Source organism: Mytilus galloprovincialis, chromosome 2 (genome assembly GCF_965363235.1).
Source record: "Mytilus galloprovincialis chromosome 2, xbMytGall1.hap1.1, whole genome shotgun sequence".
NCBI lineage: Eukaryota > Metazoa > Mollusca > Bivalvia > Mytilida > Mytilidae > Mytilus > Mytilus galloprovincialis.
In genome coordinates, this window is record NC_134839.1 from 78,959,439 (window position 1) to 78,983,183 (window position 23,745).

Genomic DNA, 23,745 nt, shown 5'->3' on the forward strand with positions numbered 1-23,745 from the left:
TTTCTGCAAAAATATTTAATAGCAAAACGACTTGTGTTAACATTAACATTTGATTATCCTACTATTTCAGAACCATCTCCAGAATACCTACAAAAGAAAGTATAATAGTTCACCAAAATATTTGATTGATTGATTTATGGTTGCTTAAATTCCATAGGCAAATGTTAATGTGGGTTCTGTAATAAAGATCGTCTGGCATGAGGATTCAGGTTGTCTATAATGTGGACTGAATATTGAAAATGAGGGTAATATGTTGAATAGGGACATAATTTGGTCTATCAACAGACCCCTACGGACCACTATAAGAGTTACTTTACAAGGGTTCTTAACTTGAAAAAAGAGTGGCACTCTCTTTACACGATACATCGGATTTAAATATCTCATTCTGACAAGGCTGCGTACTTGTACTGGGACACCTTGGCTAGGATTTTACTGCCGGTCGAAAGAAGACCTAAATGACCATATTTATATTACAAAGTCATCTTTGGATCCCAACATATATGAAGTAAAGATATAAATTAGAAATAAAGCCCTCTAATTTTTTTCTGTATTCTTTCTAAATTCTATAAGATAAGGTTCGTCAGTTGGTAGTGTAATTTTCGCAGCCAATGACATAATCATGTGGAATACACTAGACATATTACACGTTCCATGTGACTATGATTTTAAGTTATAGTTATTGACCAGGCAAGTCGGTATATTGGATCTAATCTGCACAGCTTGGGTGACCCTGATTAACCCAAACGAAGTAGTAGTTCGGGTTAAAGGGTCACACGAGCGTGCAGATTAAATCCAATATACCGATTTGATTGGCCAATAACTGTTTTAACACATGACGCCATCAATTTACGTGAACGTTTTAAATAGCAATATGCAAACGATGTTCCGCAATCCACGACTCCAGAATAAAGTTTCTTTTAGAGTAAAGAAAGGGGGAAATGAGCCATGAGCCTTTATGTAGTAATAGGTACGTAAGTTTTAAATTGTTATTTTTTTTTATATACATGTATATTTAGGCTTCTTCCTTAATTTTTACATTATTTGCGATTTAATTGTAATTTTTTTCTATCGTTTCTGTTAACATTTATTCGTAATTTTTTTTTCTTGCAATCAGTGACGATTAATACTTTGATCTATTGTACTTTCAAATCGGTGTTATGGAGTAAAGATTAATTGCTTTTCGTTCCTTAATGATATGCTTAGAGAAAGACGATATATTTCTAGATTTCAACAGTAATATAAGACAACGTTAAAATAATTATATAATATATCCTGGATTGAACTTATGATATACCACTAAACAACGTAGTATGTTTTAGCTGATCAATTTATTTGCAGATTCCTGAAAATCTTGATACTTTTATGCAACATATATATTCAAATATAAAAAAAAAAGCGAACAAACAAGAATGAAATATGGATGTCAGTGAATGGATATATTATAAGTTATACTGACTCTTTTTCACAAATAAATCTGTTCTTTAGTTCACAAGGGTAATCATTCCATTTCAGGCCTTCTGCAGAATACATGTGTAAGCAGTTCTCTCTGCGAAGCCCATTCGGTTCACCTGGGAACCAGTTTTTATATGTTACGGCCTCGTCTGTCGATGCCCAGACCCAAGTCCCTTCAAGTATATCATCTCGTGCACCTAACCAATAACTGTGTCCTAGAATATCATATAAAAATGAAATATGCAGAGAAAAGATATATTTTTTTGAAAATTTATAGAGATTAAACCATGTCAATTTTATGTTTGGATTAAATATTTTCTTGATAATGTTCATACAATGTACATGTAAGGATAAATTGAGAAATAAACTACAGTAAAAAGTTTCTAATATTTTTGGAAGTCAATGACATGATAATTCGTATGTCCTTTGTTTACATATCAAATTGAGAATGGAAACGGGGAGTGTGTTATATAGACAACAACCCGACCTAAGAGCAGAAAAAATCCCAAGGCCACAAAATTATATAAATATCATAATTTTTATTTAAAAGGTTACGAAAATTACATACCTTGTCCTACAGATAGTGACATATTTATAAGATAGTCTGACTGTGCTTTGCTTTGAACTTCAGCCAGACGAGCACTATGTGCACGACAACTGCTCTGTACAATAAAAGAAATGACTTCGATGAATAAAAGCTTCATTTGGAATTAGAGTCAGTTAATGTTGAAATATATTCATATACATATTAAGTTTTAATAAATTTTTGATTAAAGATTTATATGCAAAATGGACATGTGATATGATTGCAAATGATACAACTGGCCCGAGAACACAGTTGTTTTATATAGTGCATTTTTTTAAGACAATAAATATAACGAGGAGGATTTGAACAAATGTGAAGTAGAAATAAATGAAGGTAATATGTTGAAATTCAGACAATATATATTTTAAGTGATAAAATAAAAATTGTCAATCCGTTTATCTATCATTTTACACTTCTTTGTGTTTAATTAATATATTGTCTGAATTTGATTTATTTCTTCTTCACATTTGTCCAAATCTTCTTGGTTATATAGATGCAAATTGATAAAATCGCACCTGCTCTATCAAATCAGATGTCTACAGTGTAGTGTAGTTCTTTTGGGACAAATTTATATCAAAATTGTATAAATATCTATCAGCTGAAACAAAAAATAGAAAAAAAAATGTTAAGGGGGTCTTTGATTAATTTTGACTGCTTTACTTTTGACAACTGGACAAAACTACTTCTTTCGCTAAACATTCATGTAATTTCACCCCCTGCTTACTATTTATGCAAGAACTATAATAAAGAAATACATTTAGAGGTGTATGGGAATAAATGCAAGTTATACACTGTCCATTCTATTGACTGCAATTTTTATATGTGTTAGAATCACTCTGTTAACAAAAATCGAAAGACGACAACTGTGTTCTGGAACAACTACTTGTATATACGAAAGAACATGAATGTATGTTTCATACCTATTTTTGTGCAGTATTATAATTTTCTTCAATTATAAATTTTGACCTGTTCACAAAAAACCCCAAAAAGTTCCAGAACTTAAACCACACAGGAATTCTTTCATTTGATACATGTGTATAGCAGTTTGACAAACACTTATTTTGATCATTTAGAAGCTTGATACTAATAGGATGCGATTGAAACGTTCAGCTTTTTTTAAAATAGTAAATTTACTTAGGCATTCATTATTCATTAAAATAAAAATATATCTACCTCAGCATCTAACCAATTAAAGGCTTCAGTACTAAAGAAAAAACAAGAGGTTCCATAGTGATGCCAGCCTAACGGGCATTCGGAGTTGACTATATCTGAAAGTATGATGAAAATTGTGTGTATGTTTGTACAAATGTGTTGTGTTTGATATACAAATTTTAAATCTAAAGGAACACCTTTTCAATGTATGCATTATGTTTATGTTAGATGTAGAAGGTGTTAAATCAGGTTTTCGACTGAAGTTTTCAACAAATCGCCCATAAGCGCTTTTCGTGTGAGTGTAGATTTTGCCTCTTTTACAAAGGTTGGACCTCATGATATTTGAGGAAAAGGTCAAATATAAGCCTACAGTTGGTTATTTGTTTGTTGTCGTTGTCATTGCATTTGTTGTGTTATCTCTTTATTCAGACGTTGATAACTGATTATATCATTGTTTAAAACAAAACTGGAATATTGCTGCTAATTTTAACAAGATACAAGTTTAAGTAAGAATCCTTACCTGAATACGTCAGAAATAGCACTACGGAAGACAAAAACAATGAAGTCGTTAACATGTCTAGACTGTAGTGCACAATTTCTTATCTTTAAATTATGAGTGATAGTACATGTATGTACAATGTAATATTCTTCAAACTGATTGATAATGTGGCGATTTGCAGCCTGAAATAGGCAACAGAACTGAACAAGACGACATTTTAGAATTGCTAAAACACGATTTCAGAACGTTGTCCAGTATATGTAAACAAAAAAAAAGTGCCACGATTTAAAGCCGAATAGATTTTAAAATAGTTACTAGTTAGAGCAATATTATAGCAATTCAATTATAAACTAGGGCAAGTTAAAAAAATATATTAACCTGGAAATGGATTGAAACAAAACCTGGCTTTTCGCATAAAGTAGAGATTTATTTTGTATGAACGAATACTGTCCAATTCCAGACTCCAGTTCTTTAAATCGTCATTATCTCAAACGGTGACTGATAACTAGGAAGTGTAAAATGACGATTTTAGGTCAAGCATGGTATGAGCATGACGTCTTTATCATAGCAATATTACAAATGAACACCAATGACCTTTCTGTACAAAAGTGTGAAGATTTAATTTATATCAATCTTTTCCTTAATTTATCAATACAATTAATATATTAAAAAGAAGATGGAATATGATTTCCAATGTGACAACCCTCTACAAGAGGCCAAAATGACACAGAAATTAACAAATGTAGATCACAATGTAGAGTCTCAGGTTTTTTCAACAATGAGCAAAGTCCATACGGCATAGTCAGCTATACAAGACCCCGAAATGACAAATGTCAAACAATTCAAAACGAGAACACTAACGGCCTATTTTATGTACAATAAATGAACGAAAAACAAGTATTAATCAAAAATCGAAATTATAAATTGCAGTGACCAAATAATGACCAATTTCATACATCCTCTTAACTTTAAATTTACTCATGTTATTGAATTGCATAACCTTAGGTTTTAAGAAATAAAAAAAATCTCATCTTTAAAGTTACTATAGCAACCATCATCGACGAAAGTGAAATAGTTTTTATAATTTCGATTTTTTATTAATTTTTGGGTGCATATTTTGAATTGAAATGTTTAAGTAACTAGATCTAGGAAAACGTCTCTAAAAATGAAGTTATTATTGCTGTGTGTCATTTAACAAGACACGAGGGCCTTTAAGTGCTGACTATGCTTTATGTTCTTTGCTAATTATGAAGGTCATGCGGTGACTTAAAGTTGTTACATTTGCAATCAAATATACCACATCATCTTTTTTCATTTCTACTAAATAAGTACGGTTTAACGCAATTTTAATTCTGAATACAGATATTAGAAGATGTGGTATGAGTGCTAATGAAACAACTCTCCATCCAAGTCACAATTTGTAAAAGAAAAACCATTATAGGTCAAAATACGGTCCCATGTAGATTTTCTCTAAAAGAGTTTAGTTTTTTGAAATAATAAATATAAGCCAAAATCTGCATTTGACTCCTCTATTCTTACATGCATGTTGGCCATGTTTGTAGATGGATCAAAGCTTAAAATATAATTTATAAACTAGATACCATAAGGAACATTCAGTTTGATCGTAATCAATATATAAGATTTTGGATTTTTGCAATTAATAGCAAGTACACATTTAATCCCGAGTAAAACGAAATCAGAGAACTATATTTAAATTAGATTGAAGCAAAACGTTCATATATACAAGGAAGAAAATCAATAAAAATTAAAAACCAATTCTTCAGAGAACAATTGAAGGTCTTTCCACCTCGATAATACGAATGAAATTTAAAAAAACGATGTTAGAAAATGTCACTCCGTGTTGATGTAATGTGGTAAATCAATAGGTTTATGCAGAAGACTTAATTGTTTTATAATGAACCAGAAAGAATTTTTAGCAAAGGTCAAAATCTAGAACGTCAAATTGACCTTTGACCTTATCCTCAATTTTGAGGTTATAGGTCAGTGATCTCAAATCAAAAGACCCCAGGTCAATCACTTGTATGGTTGTGGAGAAATACTGATTTCAAATACAAAAGGGGAGAAAACTCCTATAAGGGTTAATTAAAACTCTTCAACTTAAATAGGTTGAAGTTGCGCCTTTTTGTAAACAGTTATATGGCAAACACATCATAGCATTTACTGTTACAGTTTCTTTGGAATAACGATAACAAGCAAATTTCCAAATTTATTACATGATCTTGACCTTGACCTCAATTTCTTCAAATGCACCAAGGACTTGATATCAAAAGACTGTAGGCCTCTACGACTTATAACGTATTAATTTATCCAACAAATCGCCTATCTTAAATTTTCAAAGGGAAATAACTCCCATAAGATGTCTTTCGATCACTCAAGTCAAAATTAAATAAATCATTCTTAAGAGTAGACAAACAATTTGATGAAAACAGTTTGCTAAAATCTTTTACGGTTTAAGAGATATAGCGATAACAAGAAAAAGGGGGCGCGGGGAGATAACTTCTATAAGAATAAGTGTTCAGTCATACAGGGTGAGTTTTGAAACCCCCATTACTGTACAACATCATTGGCCAAAAATCCATTCGATATGTTGTATGACAAAAAAGCATCCAAGACGGCAGACGAAAATAATTAATTATTAGCAAACAAAGCAAAAAATGTATAAAGCAAAACAAGTTACTGTAAACAGAATGGAATTGTTAATATCTGCAGGATCCACATGAGTTTCCATACCAGTTGTTGATAATACTTTTAAACTGGTTAAGGTTCGTCTGCGTTAATCTTCCTAATCACAATAGCTGTTTCTTAATTCTTTTATTTACAAACGACTGCCTTGATGCTTTATTTTTTACAAATTTCAGAAATATGTGTTTTAAAATTAAGTAAATAATCCCCAAAGAGCTTTTCCTTAGTGAAGTAAAGTTCAGTAAAAATAATACACGATAGTATTGACGTAAAGATTATGGTTACTGACGTTGTTGATCGTCTTAATAACCTGTTATAGTAAACAAAAGTAGTATTTTCTTATAAAACGGTCCTAGGAAATATATATTTTCGACAGCGGCATATAAAGAGCATTTATATGACATCAATAAGTCAAGCTAGAAAGTATGTGCAATGGAGACGTTGAAATACATTTCCAGTGTATTCCTTGCGAACGTATATATAACTGGAATAATTTTCATCCGGTTACATCGATACCATATCTTCATCCGGTTAATTCGATACCATATCTTCATCCGGTTAAATCGATACCATAAGATCAAACACCCAAACATACATGTTTCAGATCATGAAAACCAAAAGGACCCTGGTAAACAGCTGTCATTCGGGATATCGAGAAAAATCAACATGAATAATTTCTGACAACATGAAAATACATACATAACATATATGATTAGGATTCTAATATAGCATAACACACCACAGTAGTTCAATATGGGATATACATTTCCTTGCTTATTTGATATTCAAGAGCATGCAGCAACTCAAAGTTATCGGCAGGGAACTTTTTGATAAATATTCCGTATCAACTTCTCAAAATAATATACATAATGGTCTTGAAGTATATATTATTCTGGGTACTGACGACATTTATAATCTAAATAACGTGTTATTGATTTCGTTTATTTGTCTTTATGAATATAACTGCATAAATTTCCATTATATTGACACGACGTGTTAACAAAATAAACATACATACGAAACATTTTGTCAAACAGAAAATATCAACGATTAATCTGGATTTAGAGATATCAAAACCTCTCACTTGTATTGCAGTCGCATCGAATTAAATTATATTGACACCGATGTGTGAACATAACCAATAGAAATATTAGGTAAAAATGTCAAAATTAGGGATACAGCAGTCAATATTGTGTTATAATCCTAATAACTATAAAAACAAACAAATATGCAACAAAATAGCGCCAAAAAGCATATAGACAAAGCACATTACCCCAAATGAAAAACAAGAATAATTATATTTCCAATAGCACAATAACGGGATGTATAAGTACATAGCCACGTCATATGTATCAAAGAAACACAAAAAGGCATATAGACAAAGCACATTAGCGAAAATAAAAGACAAGAATACAAAAATACCAAAGAACAATATCACAATGACGTGATGTATAAGTACAGAGTCATGTCAAATTGATATCACCTAAAACAGAATAAACAATAACAGTAATGATCATAACAAATAAGAAAATACTACTTTTGTTTACTATGACAGGTTATTAAGACGATCAACAACGTCAGTAACCATAATCTTTACGTCAATACTATCGTGTATTATTTGTGAATTTGATACGGAATATTTATCAACAAGGTCTTGGTAATTTCCGATAAACTTGTTTTTTGGAAGCAACTAATTATACATATTTACCATTCATACCAAATGCACTACAATATTTGCATGAGAATAACCAGCTGGGCGTGTGGTTCCTTGTTAAAATGATTAGACAAATAGAACTTTTCTATTGTACAACATAGCACACAACCTGTTTCTGGATGTTGTTAATTGGTATTGTGACGATGCCTGTGGTATGCGGTACTCAGATAACGATTTTGGAGAACTTGAATGCAGCCGTTTGAAGCCAAGTTCCTTAGATTAGGTTTGACGCATTTGGGACAGGTTTAATCTCATGAAACGAATTGAGGACAGTATGATACGTCGCTTTCAAGTCTTAATTTCATTGATCCAAGCATGGCCATACTGGATACCGATGACACTTTTCTCAACAGTAGCTGTTAAACACCAGGCATAATCATATAAAACATTGCAACAAAACGTAAACACATAAACATGCCTTTTAAACCAAGCTTCGAGTTTAAAAAGCTAAACCCAGGCGGTATGTCAATTGCTTTGGTTTTAAATACACTACATTTAACCAAAGACAGACATGAATACAGAAATAATTTCAGTGTATAAAGTCTTCTTAAACTGCAGTCGGGATCAAAATTTGAAACCATCTTACTGGTAACAAGATAAAACATTGTACTTAGTAGTTAAATTCCTAGGGTTTCGACAGAAAGATTTGAAAACTTTGAGAAAAAACTTTAGTACGCATTTGAAAAAATAAACCAAGAAGCTGGTGATCGATGGAAGGCTTCGAAATATACTTTCATTCTAAGTAGTGTACATACTTCGCTCTATGAGATACGAAGGACAATAACAGCAAAACAGTTAACAACCAATTAAAAGTCGCCTACAGATTGGAGCATATTTTCTGGATTTGCATACCCAGAACTATCATCTGTGGAACTTTCAGAGCAACCAAATTACAAGTGTCTAATTGGTATGGACAATAAAATGATGGACAATGAAATGATGGACAATGAAATGCCAACAAATACATTCCAACTTAGGTATACTGTCAATTCGTCAAAAAAGATAAAAAAAGAATGGTTTAACAATAGATCAGGTGCAATATTGACAGGAAGTACAGTATTTTGTGCAATCGGACTAGATTCAAAAAAAGCAAAACAGAGACATTACGAAGAAGTTATACGTGAAAAACCAAAAGAAATTCCATCAGATGAAAAGCAAAAGCGAATGGACCATGATATAAAAAATGAAATAAATGCTATCGCAACGCTTGTATCAGTAGTTTAATAGGCCAACAATGTGTTCGACAAAGACATTTCAGTTGGTAAGGGTGTTTATATATCATTGATAATGAGGGTGAGCTATTTTGTGCTGTCAGTCCAGTCTACGAATGAACGCAAGGCCTGTTAATGCCTGAAATTAAATGTCCAAGTCCACAAAACTTGAATTCAGGAGAACCGTACAATAGAGCACCGGTAAGAAGTAAAATCACCAAAATACTGTACGACGAAAATTCAAAAGTCAAGTCCCTAATCAAATGACAAAACACGTCAAACGAATGGACAACAACTCATATTCCTGACTTGGTACACGCATTTTCAAATGTAGAAAATGTTGGATTGAATCTGGTTTTATAGCGCTTAACCTCTCACTTATTTATGACAGTCTAATCAAATTCCGTTATATTTACAACGATGCGTGAACAAAACAGGCATTATAAACTATAGTCAAAATATGGGTACAGTAGTCATCACTGTGTTACAATCTCAAAACAAACAATCATTTACAAAAAGGTACAGAAGCATCTATCAAATTAAAAAACACATTCATTGTTTCGCGTGTCTGACGTCAGAAAATGTAAACGTCACATAGAAAAAAAAAATGTTCAATGTTTATTCAAAACAACTATAATTTCACATTAGGAATGGTGGTATACAGGGTTAAACAATCAAAAGTTATGTTAGAATTAATTTCAGAAATAGACCGAGATTTAAAATTGTCCAGAAGTTCTTTAGAATTTTTAAGAATCCACATATGGTTAATACCATTACGCGAGTAAATTAATTGTGTAGTTTGTCGTTCAAAGTATTTTCAAATTTATAATAGAACAATACAATAATGACATATAATAGAACAATAACATAATTACGGGATCTTTAAAAGTACAGAGTCACGTTATCAGAACCAAAGAAACACAAAAAGTCTTATATACAAAACACACCAGCAAAAATGAAAGATATTAGAAACATATTGACGGGATTTATAAGTACCGAGCTATGTCAAATGGATATCACAGAAAACAAACCAAACAGTAAAAGTAATATAAATAGTAGAACAAAGACAAATGAAAGAACAGTATAACACATTGTTAAGATGATAAACAACGTCAGTACGCAGAATCTATAATTCATCAAAATATATGTGAAGTTGATACGAACTTTTTATCAACATGGTGTTGAAACCATCAGATAAACTGTTTTAGAAAAAGGGCGAGACGTTCTTTGAAATTCCCCTGGTTCATCAACTTTCTGTTCAGACACTGGTGATGTTTTACAAAGTCTGAGTAGGAGCTGCAAGCTCTTGACTATCGAATAAGTTGGGAAATGTATATCCCATATGCTGGTGAAGTTGGTATATTGCTACTAAGTTATGGGGAAATTTATAATTTCAAAATCAAAATCGTCTCGTTTGTCATATATTCTGGTAGTAAGATGACTGTGTATGTCAAATTCGAGATATAAGTCTAAAAATGAGGCGGAGGAAGCCGTGTCTGTTGTTTCTTTAATTTCTAGTTCTTGGGGATATATTAATGGAACCCAATCATTGTCTCAATGTAGTCGCACTGTGCGATGACGCTGCAATTGCAAAATGCGCAGTAAAGAAAGCAACAATGAACCATTGATATTGCCCCAACCTTCAAAAGATATCTGGAAATCAGCAAGTACTACATCTCAGCTGGATATAATCAGGGAAATAGTATCAATTGGAGAAGTACAAAAAGTTGGAAAATTTTAGCAGTGTGTTTGGAGACTTTTTATGTTGAAGTATCAATTGGAACAAGTGATGGAAAGCAGTTTATATTTGGGGCAATGTTATTGCTGAATCGAAGAATGTAGTAAGATTCTTAGAAAAACATTCCAATTGGAGACAGTTATTACAAGTGAACTTGAATATGAACAATTCAACACATAAATCAAATTACAACTGACACTGTAACCACTGCAGTTATGCATTTCAGATGATCTAACTGAAGATAAACAGATTCAGTTGCTTTCTTGTAGTGACAATGATGACACTGGTCCCCTACAAGTAGATGATCATAAAGATACAAACAATCTACGAAATGAGAACGACATTGAAAATGGAAATGTTAAGTTCAAGGCTGATTTGTTTTAGATACATACAATGCGGCTAAACATTATAGAAGCAGAAAAAAGAAAAGATTGTTCAAAAGATGATTTTGTTGAACACATTTTGTCAGTTGAGATACTTTCTAAACCTACCAAATTAGAACACCTCCCCACATTACAACCACCAAATGTCAAAGTTAAGTCACACGAAATTATTTTTTGTCAAGCATGAAATCGTAAACTAGTTTCAAGAGTATTTAGTGATGGATCAACGTTGAATGTTAAACAAAACATGTCTATTGAACCAACAACATTCGCAGTCATGTGTAAATCCTGCGTCCAAAACAATTCCTCAATGTTACTACTTTCGTTATCCTACTGAATATTAGAGCGTGGTATTGTCAATGTCCAAACTAAGAATTAAATTGCATAACAAAGCATGTTTATTTTAAGTCCTGGATATGAAATGTAAATAGAAACGAAATTATAAACTAAAATAAATTATAAAATTACAAAATGTCCGAAAATTCTCAAATCAATTTTTGTCCATTTTTCCACTGTGACAGTATCCTCGTCTCTTTTCGGTACCAAATGTTAAGTTGACGGTACACGGCTTCCACTGTATTGGTTTGCCAAACCGAAGTTAATTAATTCTGATTCACGGTATCTTTTTAGACTTTTTAGATCCTGAACATTTCCTGAAAAACATGAGAACCAAGGTTTGTACAACTGGAGTAAATAAATCTGGAATCAAAACAGAGAAACAAATGACAAAATATGGTATGGATATAATATTAGTCTTGACGTCGCGTACGGTGTTGGTGATAAAGCGGGTTTTGCTTTCCAGTTCGCCTTTATTGCATTTGTTAGAAGTTTCGGAATTGATAACTATATAAATGTATATATCAAAATGTGCGTAATTAAAAGTAGAAATAGAATGTGCCTTAAAATCAATACTTTTATTCATTTTGTTACTCGAATGGTCCCAAATAACACTGATTTTGAGCGTGTAGACAAGTAACACCGCGACATATGATCAGCGTTGCTTTGAAGTTATTCTTGTCATTTTTTAAACTTATTAAAAAAAGTTGTACTCCTAGCAAGAGTAGTCTTTGGTGTTAATGGTGTATGTTTTATTTTTGACGTCATCGTGAACTGGACGCGTCTGACCAGGACGAAAAGTTCACTTTGTTTTGTGGTCAAGCCGAAAATAGAAAAAAAAATATGGATAGGGTTGAAGTTAAGGGTGATTTTAAAAGGTAATTCAAATAGATTATTCCGAAAATGATATATCTTTTTATTTCGTGTATATTAAGGAAAAAAAATAAAAAGTTTTGTTACAACTTTTCAAAAGATCGTGGCAGAATTAATGATTTTTTGAAATTTGTGTTTCTGTCACAAAACCCAAATCTCGCATTTTTTTGGAGCTCTTCAAAATTCGAACGAATGCTGCAGATCCAAACCAGAATTTACATATCCACCCTTCCTGTGTCAAAATTATACAATAAATATACAACTTTCTATGTATTCAATTAGTATGTATTGTTTAAATTATATCCTAAATTGTTCATTTTATTAAATCCGTTAAAATGTCACACTCGCCGTTTTCTGACGTTTTGGCGTATTTGTTAAGTGTCTTATGAAAAGTAATAGGCAGGTGCAGTCTTTTCTACGATGTGAAATTTTATTCAAACGTGAACACTTTTTTTTAAGTGTATGACAAAAAATTGTGTCGAAGTTTTAAAAGAAAATATTGAAAAAAAAACAAACGCGATCTTATTGTTTTTGTCTAGTCAAAATGTCAAAAAACGCCGTTTTTTACATTTTTGTTACAAGTATGATAAGTCATATTATACAGTTTCGGAGGGGGATGATTTGAAATTATAATAGCACAAAAAAATACTATATAACATTAAAATCTACTGTTCAGGGATTTTTTTGAACCCATTTTCGATCACATGTCGGAAGTATTAACGACACAGTCAGCGACTACTTTTGTCTAGTCATAATGTCACACCATGCTTTTTTACTTGTTTTGACGTTACGTTCTGTAAAACTTGACATGTAGTGCCTAACGTCGCAAATTACGGAAGCCTTTACGTGCCATGCTAATTAACTTTTTCCAATTTGATATAACAGATTATGAATTTGATATAATAAATTAGCAATTTGATATAACAGATTATCAATTTGGTATAACAAATTATGAATTCGAAATAACAGATTATCAATTTGATATAACAAATTATCAATTAGAAATAACAAATTGTCAATTTGATATAATTATATATATATATATTATTGTGAAACTACCCCTTTACAACGGGGGCAAGCGCCAGCAGGGTACTGACACCTGCGTCATCAAACATGCACATCATAGTATTTACAAACAAAATTGTATGATTGTAGTAAAAATGATATAAGATAATTGCAAAAGACTTTATAAGTCTTATAAATACATTAACGCTAAAATATCATAATAAATTGGTTATTTCGTAAAAGTACATTACAGTGACAATTTCATATGCATAAATACTTTAAAATCTTTCATCCATAAAAGATTAAAAATTAAAACTAAAAACGTTCACACACAGTTCAAGATATTATACATTGGAAATCTTATCAATTTGAAAAGAACGTTCATTCATTACGTCTACAAGGTATTTTTTAACGATCTTATCTAAACTATTACCTAAGTCTGGAGAATACAAGTAGCCCAGATCACCTATCATGAACTGTATTTGTGATAAGGGTGGCAACTCTGAAAGACAGATATCCATTTTTAAATTCTCGAAACATGCTTGTATGTTAGTACTTGTTCTTTTTCTGATAGCCGAGAAAGAGAATACAAGTAGCCCAGATCACCTATCATGAACTGTATTTGTGATAAGGGTGGCAACTCTGAAAGACAGATATCCATTTTTAAATTCTCGAAACATGCTTGTATGTTAGTACTTGTTCTTTTTCTGATAGCCGAGAAAAAAGGACAATCTAACATAACGTGAAAGATATTCTCAATCGCATTTGAGGAACATAACTGACACTCATTATTTGTTGTCAGATTCATTCGTTGAAGCGTTGCATTTATAGGCAGACAATTTCTTCTTACCAAAACTTTTAGCCTTGTTGAGCGGAAGTCGTCAACATTTGATAGATACGGCTGCTTACGACTAACAACCACAAAGGATTGGTACAAGTTCAGGCTACTCTTTCCTAAAATATTACATAGTTGAGTATTGGTCGTTTCGTTACCATAAAATTTATTAAAGATGTTAACGTTTATGTTTCCATTTGCATAATGGTCAAGACCCGCAGTCTGTAAAATAGTTTCGATATTTTCGATATATTTCCATTCATTACATTTAACAGGTATAATTTCATCTAGGATAATTTTAGACAGTCGATTATTGGGCAGGTTTTTTAATCTAGCGTAGTATGCAATTCTTTGTCTATCCATAAATCTGTTTATTGACTCCCACACAAATTCAGCTAGGAGCGCACATTTAGGAATATTCATTTTTGTGTTTAAGATTATTTTCCCCACTTTATATTGAAAGCTTTCTAGTAATTCTTTACATTTCTGGGATGACGGGAACCATACTGAACATCCATACGTCAGTGATGGTCGAATAGCCGACATCCACAGAGAATGTCCAAAATTTATACGGTTAAAATCCCCATGTTCACCTAAAATACGAATTGCATGATTTATTTTCCGTTGAAAATTTTCTTTCAGGTACTGTTCTATATGGTATGTAGATTTAAGGGATCTTGAAAAATATACGCCTAAATATTTGTATTCATTTAATTCTTCAATGAGATCGTTCCCCAGATACCATTTTTTATCTGAGTCTTTCTTTTTACCTGTAACCAGAACCTTCGACTTGGATGAATTAAACTTTAAGCTCCATTTTGAGACAAATCTATGCGCTATGTTTAAGAGAATTTGTAGCTCTTCTTCAGTGTTTCCTAATAAAACAATGTCATCAGCGAAAAGAAGGCAGTTTATTAATTCAGAAGCGATGTTAATACCTAAATTTGCCCCCTTCAGCATATCGCACAGGTCAGTCATTAAGACGGAAAAAAGTGTAGGAGATAGAACGCATCCTTGTTTAAGACCAAATTCTTGATCGAACCATTCAGACTCGTAATTACCAAAAAGGACTTTATTGCTAACATTCTTATATAATGCCCGGAGGATCTTCCAGCATTTACTCTGGATACCCTTTTTCCATAGGAGATAGAACAGTCCATCCCGCCAAACTTTATCGAAAGCCGATGAAAGATCAAGGAAGGCAAGAAAAGTCTTTTCCTTCCTTGACTTTTTCATCGAACAAATTCCGTGAAGTGTAAATATGTGATCCTCCACCCTCCTATCCTTTCGGAAAGCACCTTGGGTTTCCCCAAGTATCCCTTTATCTTCAATATAGCCCATAATATTACATTCAATTAGCTTACAGTATACCTTATATACATTTGATGTTAGAGTTTCACCTCTGTAGTTACTGAGAGAGTGCGTAGACCCACCTTTGTGTATGGGTATAATGATTCCTTTATGCCATTCATCTGGGATTATTTCTAGGTCTGTAATTTTTGTAAAAATATGCACAAGGGAGTTCAACAGGATGTCCCCACCATATTTAAGGAATTCGTTAGGAATGCCATCAGTACCACAGGCTTTTCCAGATTTGAGACTTTTCAAAGTCTGTGAAATTTTATTTTCGTCGAAAGTAACCGATAGGGGAGAATCTGATATTAATATATTTTCGTCAATATTTGTAATAAGGTTTTTAACATCTTTTTCAAGTTCATCATTTTCATTTTGAAAGGAACCTATGGAGCTAAAATGCTATAACAAATTATGAATTTCTCTACCAATAGTATGATTTAATTATAATAATGAGATTGATTGAAACATTGCGTAACCCAAATTGGCGCATTTATTTGTGTACTGATTCATTGTTTATCTGACGTCCAGCGACAAATATGTTATTGAATGCTTATTCAAAACTTTCTTAACAGGTTTAATATTTCTGAAACCCTCTTCCTCTCCTTTTATCTATTATTTGAGGCAGTTTGGGGGACTAGTTTGAACGTTCTCTATTCAGTACATGGGACCTTGTGTCTTAGAACGAACAATTATAATAGAAAAAGGATCAATTTATATTGCACATTTTCAAATCAGAAAGAATGGATAGTGTGTTTCTAGGGACATAGGAACATGCAAGGATAAAAAATGCTTCCCCTTCCTCAAAATCCTGGCATGCTTCTTTATCAATTTCGATGGGCACATACAAGGATTTATGAAACATCCTTAAGTTCATCCTTGCATTTTTTTTTATATATTTGTTTCAACATTTATTTTGTTTGCACACTTTTTATTAAAAACAAAGACTCATGCGCGAAATCTAGAAGAGAAAACTCATGCACAATCAGTGCAAAAGGGATCTGATATATCAAATTTATAGATTTTTATTTCAAATTATCATAATTTGTTATATCAAATTGATAATCTGTTATATTACAATTTATTTGTTATATCAAATTGAAAAAAATGCATTGCCCTCAAAGACTTCTGTAGCAAATATTTAATCATGCAAAACCATAACTTTTTTTATATATTTTTTTTTGATACAATATCTTTTAAAACAGATTCTTATCGAATCTAATTAAAATTAATATCTATATCTGTTTCGGCGGAGGACATTTTAACGCATTGGTAGGACATTTTAGAGAAAAAAATCTAACGTTTTAGCGCCAAAGTAAAGCCCATTTTAGCCCAAGATTTTAACCCATTCGAGCGAAAATGGAAATTATCAATGCCCATTTTAGAGTAATGCCATGTTATGATTAATGATTAATGATCAATATTTTTTTTTAAATAGAAGCAAGACAGCACAATTTAAAAAATATCATGTCCATTAAAATATAACACTAAAATTTTAAAATCATATTTTAAAAGTCCGTTCTAGCCTTGAACCCCCTGTACAATACTGATCATAAAGTTGCAGTAGGAACTGATTTTTCTCTTTATCTTGTCTAGATTGTGGTGCACATTCGTCTATACATTGTATTTTTATATACGTTGTTGTTTGCAATTTGATGATAGTATCAAGACAAACGTAAATAGCTGAGTGACAACTATAGAACTACTTTTATTTCCATGATGAACCAAAGTGAACATATATATATATATACATACAACTTTAATATGAAGCCAACATAAATTAATGCTCGTGGTTTTAATATTATTCAACTAGGAAAGTTTTCGCTAAAATGGGCTATCGAAAATACAGCTGAACGGATTAATCCTGCGCTAAAATGGGCTCTAATTCTAATGTCTGCGCTAAAACGCCCCCTTGTAGTTTTTGTTGATGAAATTGGCAAATTTGATTAAAATAATTTTATTGTGGTTAATTTTGCATTTGCTTTCAACTGTTGATTCTTTATCATTTAATACTTGCAATGAAACAAACGATTCAACTAATAAATTTTTATTCGGAAATTATCAAAAGCGGACAAAAGAATAAGCCCTTGACACCATTTGCGAGTATGATGGTCTTGTGAAACAATGATAGTCCGTCGGAAGGGGTCGATAAATGACTGTACTTAAAAATATGTGCCGCTTTTTGCATTTCGGTTCTATATGTAGCAAGTCAATCAAACCGCTTATATAAATTATGCTGTATGATTGAGCTGCACGAAATGAAAAAAAGTACGACGTTATTTATACAATGCATGAAAAATAACGTCAAACTAACGTTACCAAAACTAACACCAACACCGTACGCGACGCCCTTACACTTGTAGAACATCTTCTGGATTTGCAGAAAGTAGCATTTGCAATAATAAAACATTAAGTGAAGAATTTGAAAATGCTATGAACATTTGAGCAACTAAAGATAGGGAAGCAAAAGGCACAGGTGTTCTACGAGCTATGATTACTGCTTATGATCTGTACAACACTCGACTGAATGAAGCAAGATATATTCAATCTTAATTAATTAAAAAAAGAGAATACAATCAAGAACAGAAAGCATGGGGCAGGTGTACTTGCTGATCAACAGAGATCATTTTAAATGTAGCTATACGTTTGATAAACATAATCTATGATGTCTTTTTTACATTAGTACATAATTTGCAAACGAAAATTGTGTTTAACATCAGGCAGATCAATCACGGGATACAAATAAACTTATCAAATATACCAGGATTGAAATTTTATATTTGCGCCAGACTCGCGTTTCGTCTACAAGACTCATTAGTGACGCTCGAATATTTGAAAAAAAAAGCCAAATTAAGAACGTAGGTGAAGAGCATTTAGGATTTATGAACTAATATACATTATTTAGGTATAATAAACACTTTAAAAATGTTGAAAAATGAAAATCTGTAATACAAAAGCTTTTTTTAATGTCATGAACATCTATCTCAGGATTTCTGTTTTTTGTATTATATTTGCACATAATTTTACATGCACACATTTACCCCTAAAAGTTATTCTATTCAATCATGACGGAACATGTTGATATCTTAAGTACTGAACTATATACCTTGCCAACAGAGCACAACATTGACGAAAAGTTGCTGACGATTCCAAAGTTAGGTTTCTTTAGATTCTAAAAAGATAACAGGCTCAATCATATCCCGTTGAAGACTGAATAAGTAAATACTCATCTGCATCTTTATATGGTATATTCATCGTTGTTGAAATCTAATATTTTTCCAGGATATATTTCTGCTTACAACAAATTTAACGGACAGATGTATATGGTAATAAGTCCAATAAACCACATAATTACCTTGTTAACATACCAAGCATACAACGAACTTTAGTGTCAATGTTACAAGTTATAAAACGAACGTACAGAAAACGGGCCCATAACATTTTTTTCAACACATGTGCTTTTATAAAACTACATTAATAATCATCAAAATATACCTTCTTCATTTCTCATATATGGAGCATGTCTTTGATCAGCCAGAAAGGAAACAAAAAACACCCCAAGAAGAAAGAAAAGGAACGATTAGCAGTCTCGTGGAGACATTCAAGTCCCCCGGAAGCTTCTGGAATTTAGGGTTTAAAACCCCAAAATATCAACTGAAAATCTTGTGAATATTAAGGTGTAGTCAAAAGCATTTTTGTGCAAGAAAAATTCAGATAATTTTGTGAAAAACAAATTTTCCTCAACGAAACTGTAAAAAACAAGGAGATTCCAGAGGGGTAAAATTTTTCGTCTATTTATTCCTTTCTCGACAGTTAAATTTTCAATATATAAAAGGCTCGGCGAGCCTCGCGTTTTAAATTTGAAAATTTAACGCTCTCGAGTGGATAAATATATATATCTACTGAGACCAGTATGATAAAAATCACATCATTATAAATTGTTTGGAGATTAATTTAAACAATATATCCAGTTAAAGTTGGTTCCCAGGTTAGAGCAAGGTTAGTGCCTTTAAATTAGTTTAACCACGCCAAATTCTGTATGTACATGTCCAAATTCAGGGTCATGTCATTCAATGTACTGATTGTAGTTTGTTGTTGTATATCATATTTGTTTTTCTTTCATTATTTTATACATAATCACGGCCATTAGTTTTTCTCGTTTGAATTGTTGAACATTTGATATTTCGGGACCTTTTCAAATTTTTGTAGCTAACTTAGCGGGTATTAGTTTTACTTATCGTCGAAGGCCGTACGGTGACTATTGTTGTTAATTTCTATATCATTTGGGCTCTTGTAAAGATTTGTTTCGTTGGCAATCGTTACCACAACTACTGATGGCCAGCGGAAAACAACTTAATCAACTAAATCGAAAAAAAATAACAAATGGATATATAGGTGATGGGTCACCCTTGCATTTGGCGATATTAAGCAAACATTGTGTAATTTATGACACATTATTATGCATGATTCTAAGTTTTCTGCCATATTTTTCAGTGAATAAACTAAAAAATGTGTCTTGTTTTATTTCAAAATTCATAGTGTAACAAGTCAGCCTATCTCACCAGTGACTTTTAAGAAAAATCAAGACTCTCGTTTTTTTTGGTTGCAAAGCTGTCAATACTTTTGTCAGTATCAATAGGGCGTCTCCTTGTATGCATAAGTATACATAGCCCCGAAAGTCGTTCTGTTGTCATCGCAGAGCGATTATATATTTTCACCCGGAGCATGACACTGAAACTGCGTTCATTGATTGCAGTGGTCACTGTCATTGTCAAATGAATAAACAAAAAAGTGTAAATGTTTGCAATTGAATACAGGTCAACATTGTACAAATTAAAACTTCTGTAAGTGTACCAGGGATTTGTCCCTTTGCTATAGACCATCTTGCTTTCCACCTTTCAACCTCGATGTTAAAAGTATCATGATCATGGAAGGTCATCAGCAAATGTATGAAAAGTACGGCCAACAACCTAAAAAGAGTAACTTTCCAATTTTGACGGAATCAAATATTGCACTACAAACCTGTTTTCATTTTTTATTAATCTCTTAAGTTTCTGAAGTAGATGGGTAATAAACGAAATGAATAACGCTCATTTTTAATAATCATTTGGTCCGGCAGCTGGAACATTTATTCGATGCTGTTGTCTTGTTGCCCCTAGTGGCATCGAATGTACTAAATCAACACTATTAGCAAAAGTAACGGCACTGTTGATCAGATTTGCGTTTTTTTGCAACATTTCTACAACAACTTTGTTTTCTTCAACAGCTTGAATAAAGTCAAAGTCTTTAGTTTGCAAGATCGCATAATGAGGAGCCAAAGGTTGTAAAATAGCCTCAGCGATATAAGACCAACAAGGAAATCAAATTTAGTTATTGAACATCGCATATTGCTCGAGATCCTCAAGAGAATCACAAACCACAAAGTATGCATGAATAAAGGTGAACAAAGAATCAGACCTACTAGTACCCTGTCTTGAATAAGGTCTTCAACTTCCTTCGTCAACCTATTTCCCCATAACCTTATTTGGGGCAGTACCAAAACATTTTTTGAATGATGTCAAACGCTTCGCTGAATAATTAAAAACGAACGTGATCGCCTGCACGGTGTCCATAAGATTTCGAATGAGTGCTTCCTCACAAACATATGCCCTATGGCCAAAACAAGATTGTGTGCTTTATAGTGCGCATATGAAGCAAGCGACACTCTAGTCTGGACGCCACGATGAACTCCTGACATATTTACAGCACTATCGTATCCTTGTGCTCTCATGTTTGCCATGATAATGCCATATTTCTGAAATATATACTAAAACGCTTCTCCTGTAGTTGTTTTACCTTCCGCAAAACCTAAGATATCTTCGTGATTGAGTTTGTACATCCTATCATTAAATCTAACACAAAATAAAATTTTGTTTTGGTGGAGCAGTCTCGTGCCTCGTCCACGAGAAATGTAACGCATCGGGCAGATCTATATTTGGCTCTTGGATAGCAATATGCTAAATGGTTATTACATATATGTTAAACATATAGATATTCGCAAGTGTCAGTGAGTTTCTCCTTGAAGCACTCAGTAGTGATGCTGCAGACTTTTGGTTCAGGTAATTTGTTCCAGTCTGTTATAGTTTGGCAAAAAAAAAAGAAAATTTGAAACTGACTTTGCTGCATCGAATTTGTCGGTATGCTTGTTCGTGGCTAGCTAGACCTGGCGATTGATTTGCTTTTAATTAGCACGTCAGTATGTGGTATGGCAATTTCGTTGTTTGTAATTCTATGGAACATTTTTAATCGGCTTTTGAGTCTTCTTTCTTGTAGTGTTGTCCAGTGAAGTGTGCTTAGTTCATGCATCATTGTAAATATAATGGAATTTCATGAGACTGTCATCAAAGTGAGAGGTTTAGCGCTTTAAAACCAGGTTTAATCCACCATTTTCTACATTTGAAAATGCCTGTACCAAGTCAGGAATATGGCAGTTCTTGTCCATTCGTTTTTTATGTGTTTGGTCATTTGATTTTGTTGATGTGTATTAAAATAGTATTGGAACTTATGCAGTGCTCCGAGGAACACCTGATGTAACTGTCTGAGGAATGGTTTTCTAGTATAACTGTTTGTGTACGATTAGAAAGGAAATATTTTATCCAGTTTGTAGCTTGTTCAGATACACAAAAAAAAAGTTTATATAGTAAACGGTTGTGTGGTACTTTATCAAAGGCTTTTGCGAAATCCATGATTAGATCGGTTTGTATATACTTTTTTTATTTTTTTTATTTGATGACAGCTGGTGAATTAGTGAATTGATCTGGGATTTGCAAAATCTATTCACCCTGAAGCCGTGTTGCAAGACATGAAGTATGTTGTTTGATTCAAAGTGCTGCTTGCAAGTATGTGCTCTAATAATTTACAGGAAATACATGTTAATTAATTTGGTCTATAGTTTAATACCAGGATGATGTGTGTCTCCTTTTTGAAAACAGGTGTTACGTTTGCATGATTCCAATCAAGAGGTACTTTTCCTGTTTATATTGATTTTGTAAAAATTAGAATGAGTATGTCCGTGTGTTATATTTCCTATTTTGCAAATTCGGAATTTCAAAATATATCTATCCGAATTTGCAAAATAGGAAATATAACATATGTGTTAATGTTGTCTTATAGGACTATTCCAATTATATTATCTGGTCCGGTTGCTTTTTTAGGATTTATATTTTACTTGATTTATAGATGCCTTTTCTGTTGATTTCTATGTTGGCCATTATTGGATGTGTTGATGGACCTTTGTCAGGAATTACTGTATTAGTCGGAGCTGTTAAAGCCTTTTAACTTAGTTGGTATATGGTTTTGGATACTTTCTGTTGTTTTTGATTTGAAGTATTAATTCCACATATTGTCTATATCAAATTTAATTGGTGTTCTTTCCTATGTGGGTATGTTTCTTTCAAATTTTTTCCTAGTCTGTTTTCTTGTAAAGTAAATGAATACATTGTGTGGTGACTGTTTGGCTTTCGAATGGGAAAGGTTAATTTCACTGAAAATAATGTCATAGTCTCCTAGTGGTGGTAATGTTTCTACTCTGTTTACTAGGGATGAATTTGACATGCATAGTAGATCAAGTGTGCGGTCATTTCTTGTTGGTTTGTCCACTACCTGTGTGAGATAGTGATCTTGTAACATATCTAATAGGTGTTGATGAAGAGTGCATATGTTAATGTTTTCTTTTAGCACTATTCAAGTTGTGTTATTTGGTCCTGTTGACGTTTTTGGATTTATATTTTTAATTAATTTATAGATGTCTTCTCTATTGATGTCTATGTTGTCCATTATTGGATGTGTTGATGGACCTTTGTCAGGAATTACTGTATTAGTCTTAGATGTAAAAGCCGAATTAAATTGTTCGTTTAATAGAATTGC

The 23,745-nt window shown here is 32.4% G+C and overlaps 1 protein-coding gene across 1 annotated transcript; it reads right to left on the bottom strand.

Annotated features, from left to right (window-relative positions):
* Nucleotides 1-3,839, bottom strand: LOC143062423 (perlucin-like protein). The gene is made up of 5 exons (XM_076234120.1): nt 3,711-3,839; nt 3,212-3,306; nt 2,021-2,114; nt 1,457-1,667; nt 1-87 (listed from the first exon to the last, which is right to left on the bottom strand). The coding sequence occupies exons 1-5, from the start codon at nt 3,763-3,765 to the stop codon at nt 54-56; spliced, it is 489 nt and encodes a 162-aa protein (XP_076090235.1). The 5' UTR covers nt 3,766-3,839; the 3' UTR covers nt 1-53.
* Nucleotides 3,840-23,745: the final 19,906 nt, after the last annotated feature.

What these genes read in the sequence shown, in the direction of transcription:
- LOC143062423 (XM_076234120.1), bottom strand. Translation starts at nt 3,765, where the DNA reads ATGTTAACGACTTCATTGTTTTTGTCTTCCGTAGTGCTATTTCTGACG. An exon ending in GCTATTTCTGACGTATTCAG is followed by an intron (nt 3,307 to 3,710) that starts GTAAGGATTCTT and finishes TCATACTTTCAG; the next exon opens with ATATAGTCAACTCCGAATGC. An exon ending in TTAATTGGTTAGATGCTGAG is followed by an intron (nt 2,115 to 3,211) that starts GTAGATATATTT and finishes TTTATTGTACAG; the next exon opens with AGCAGTTGTCGTGCACATAG.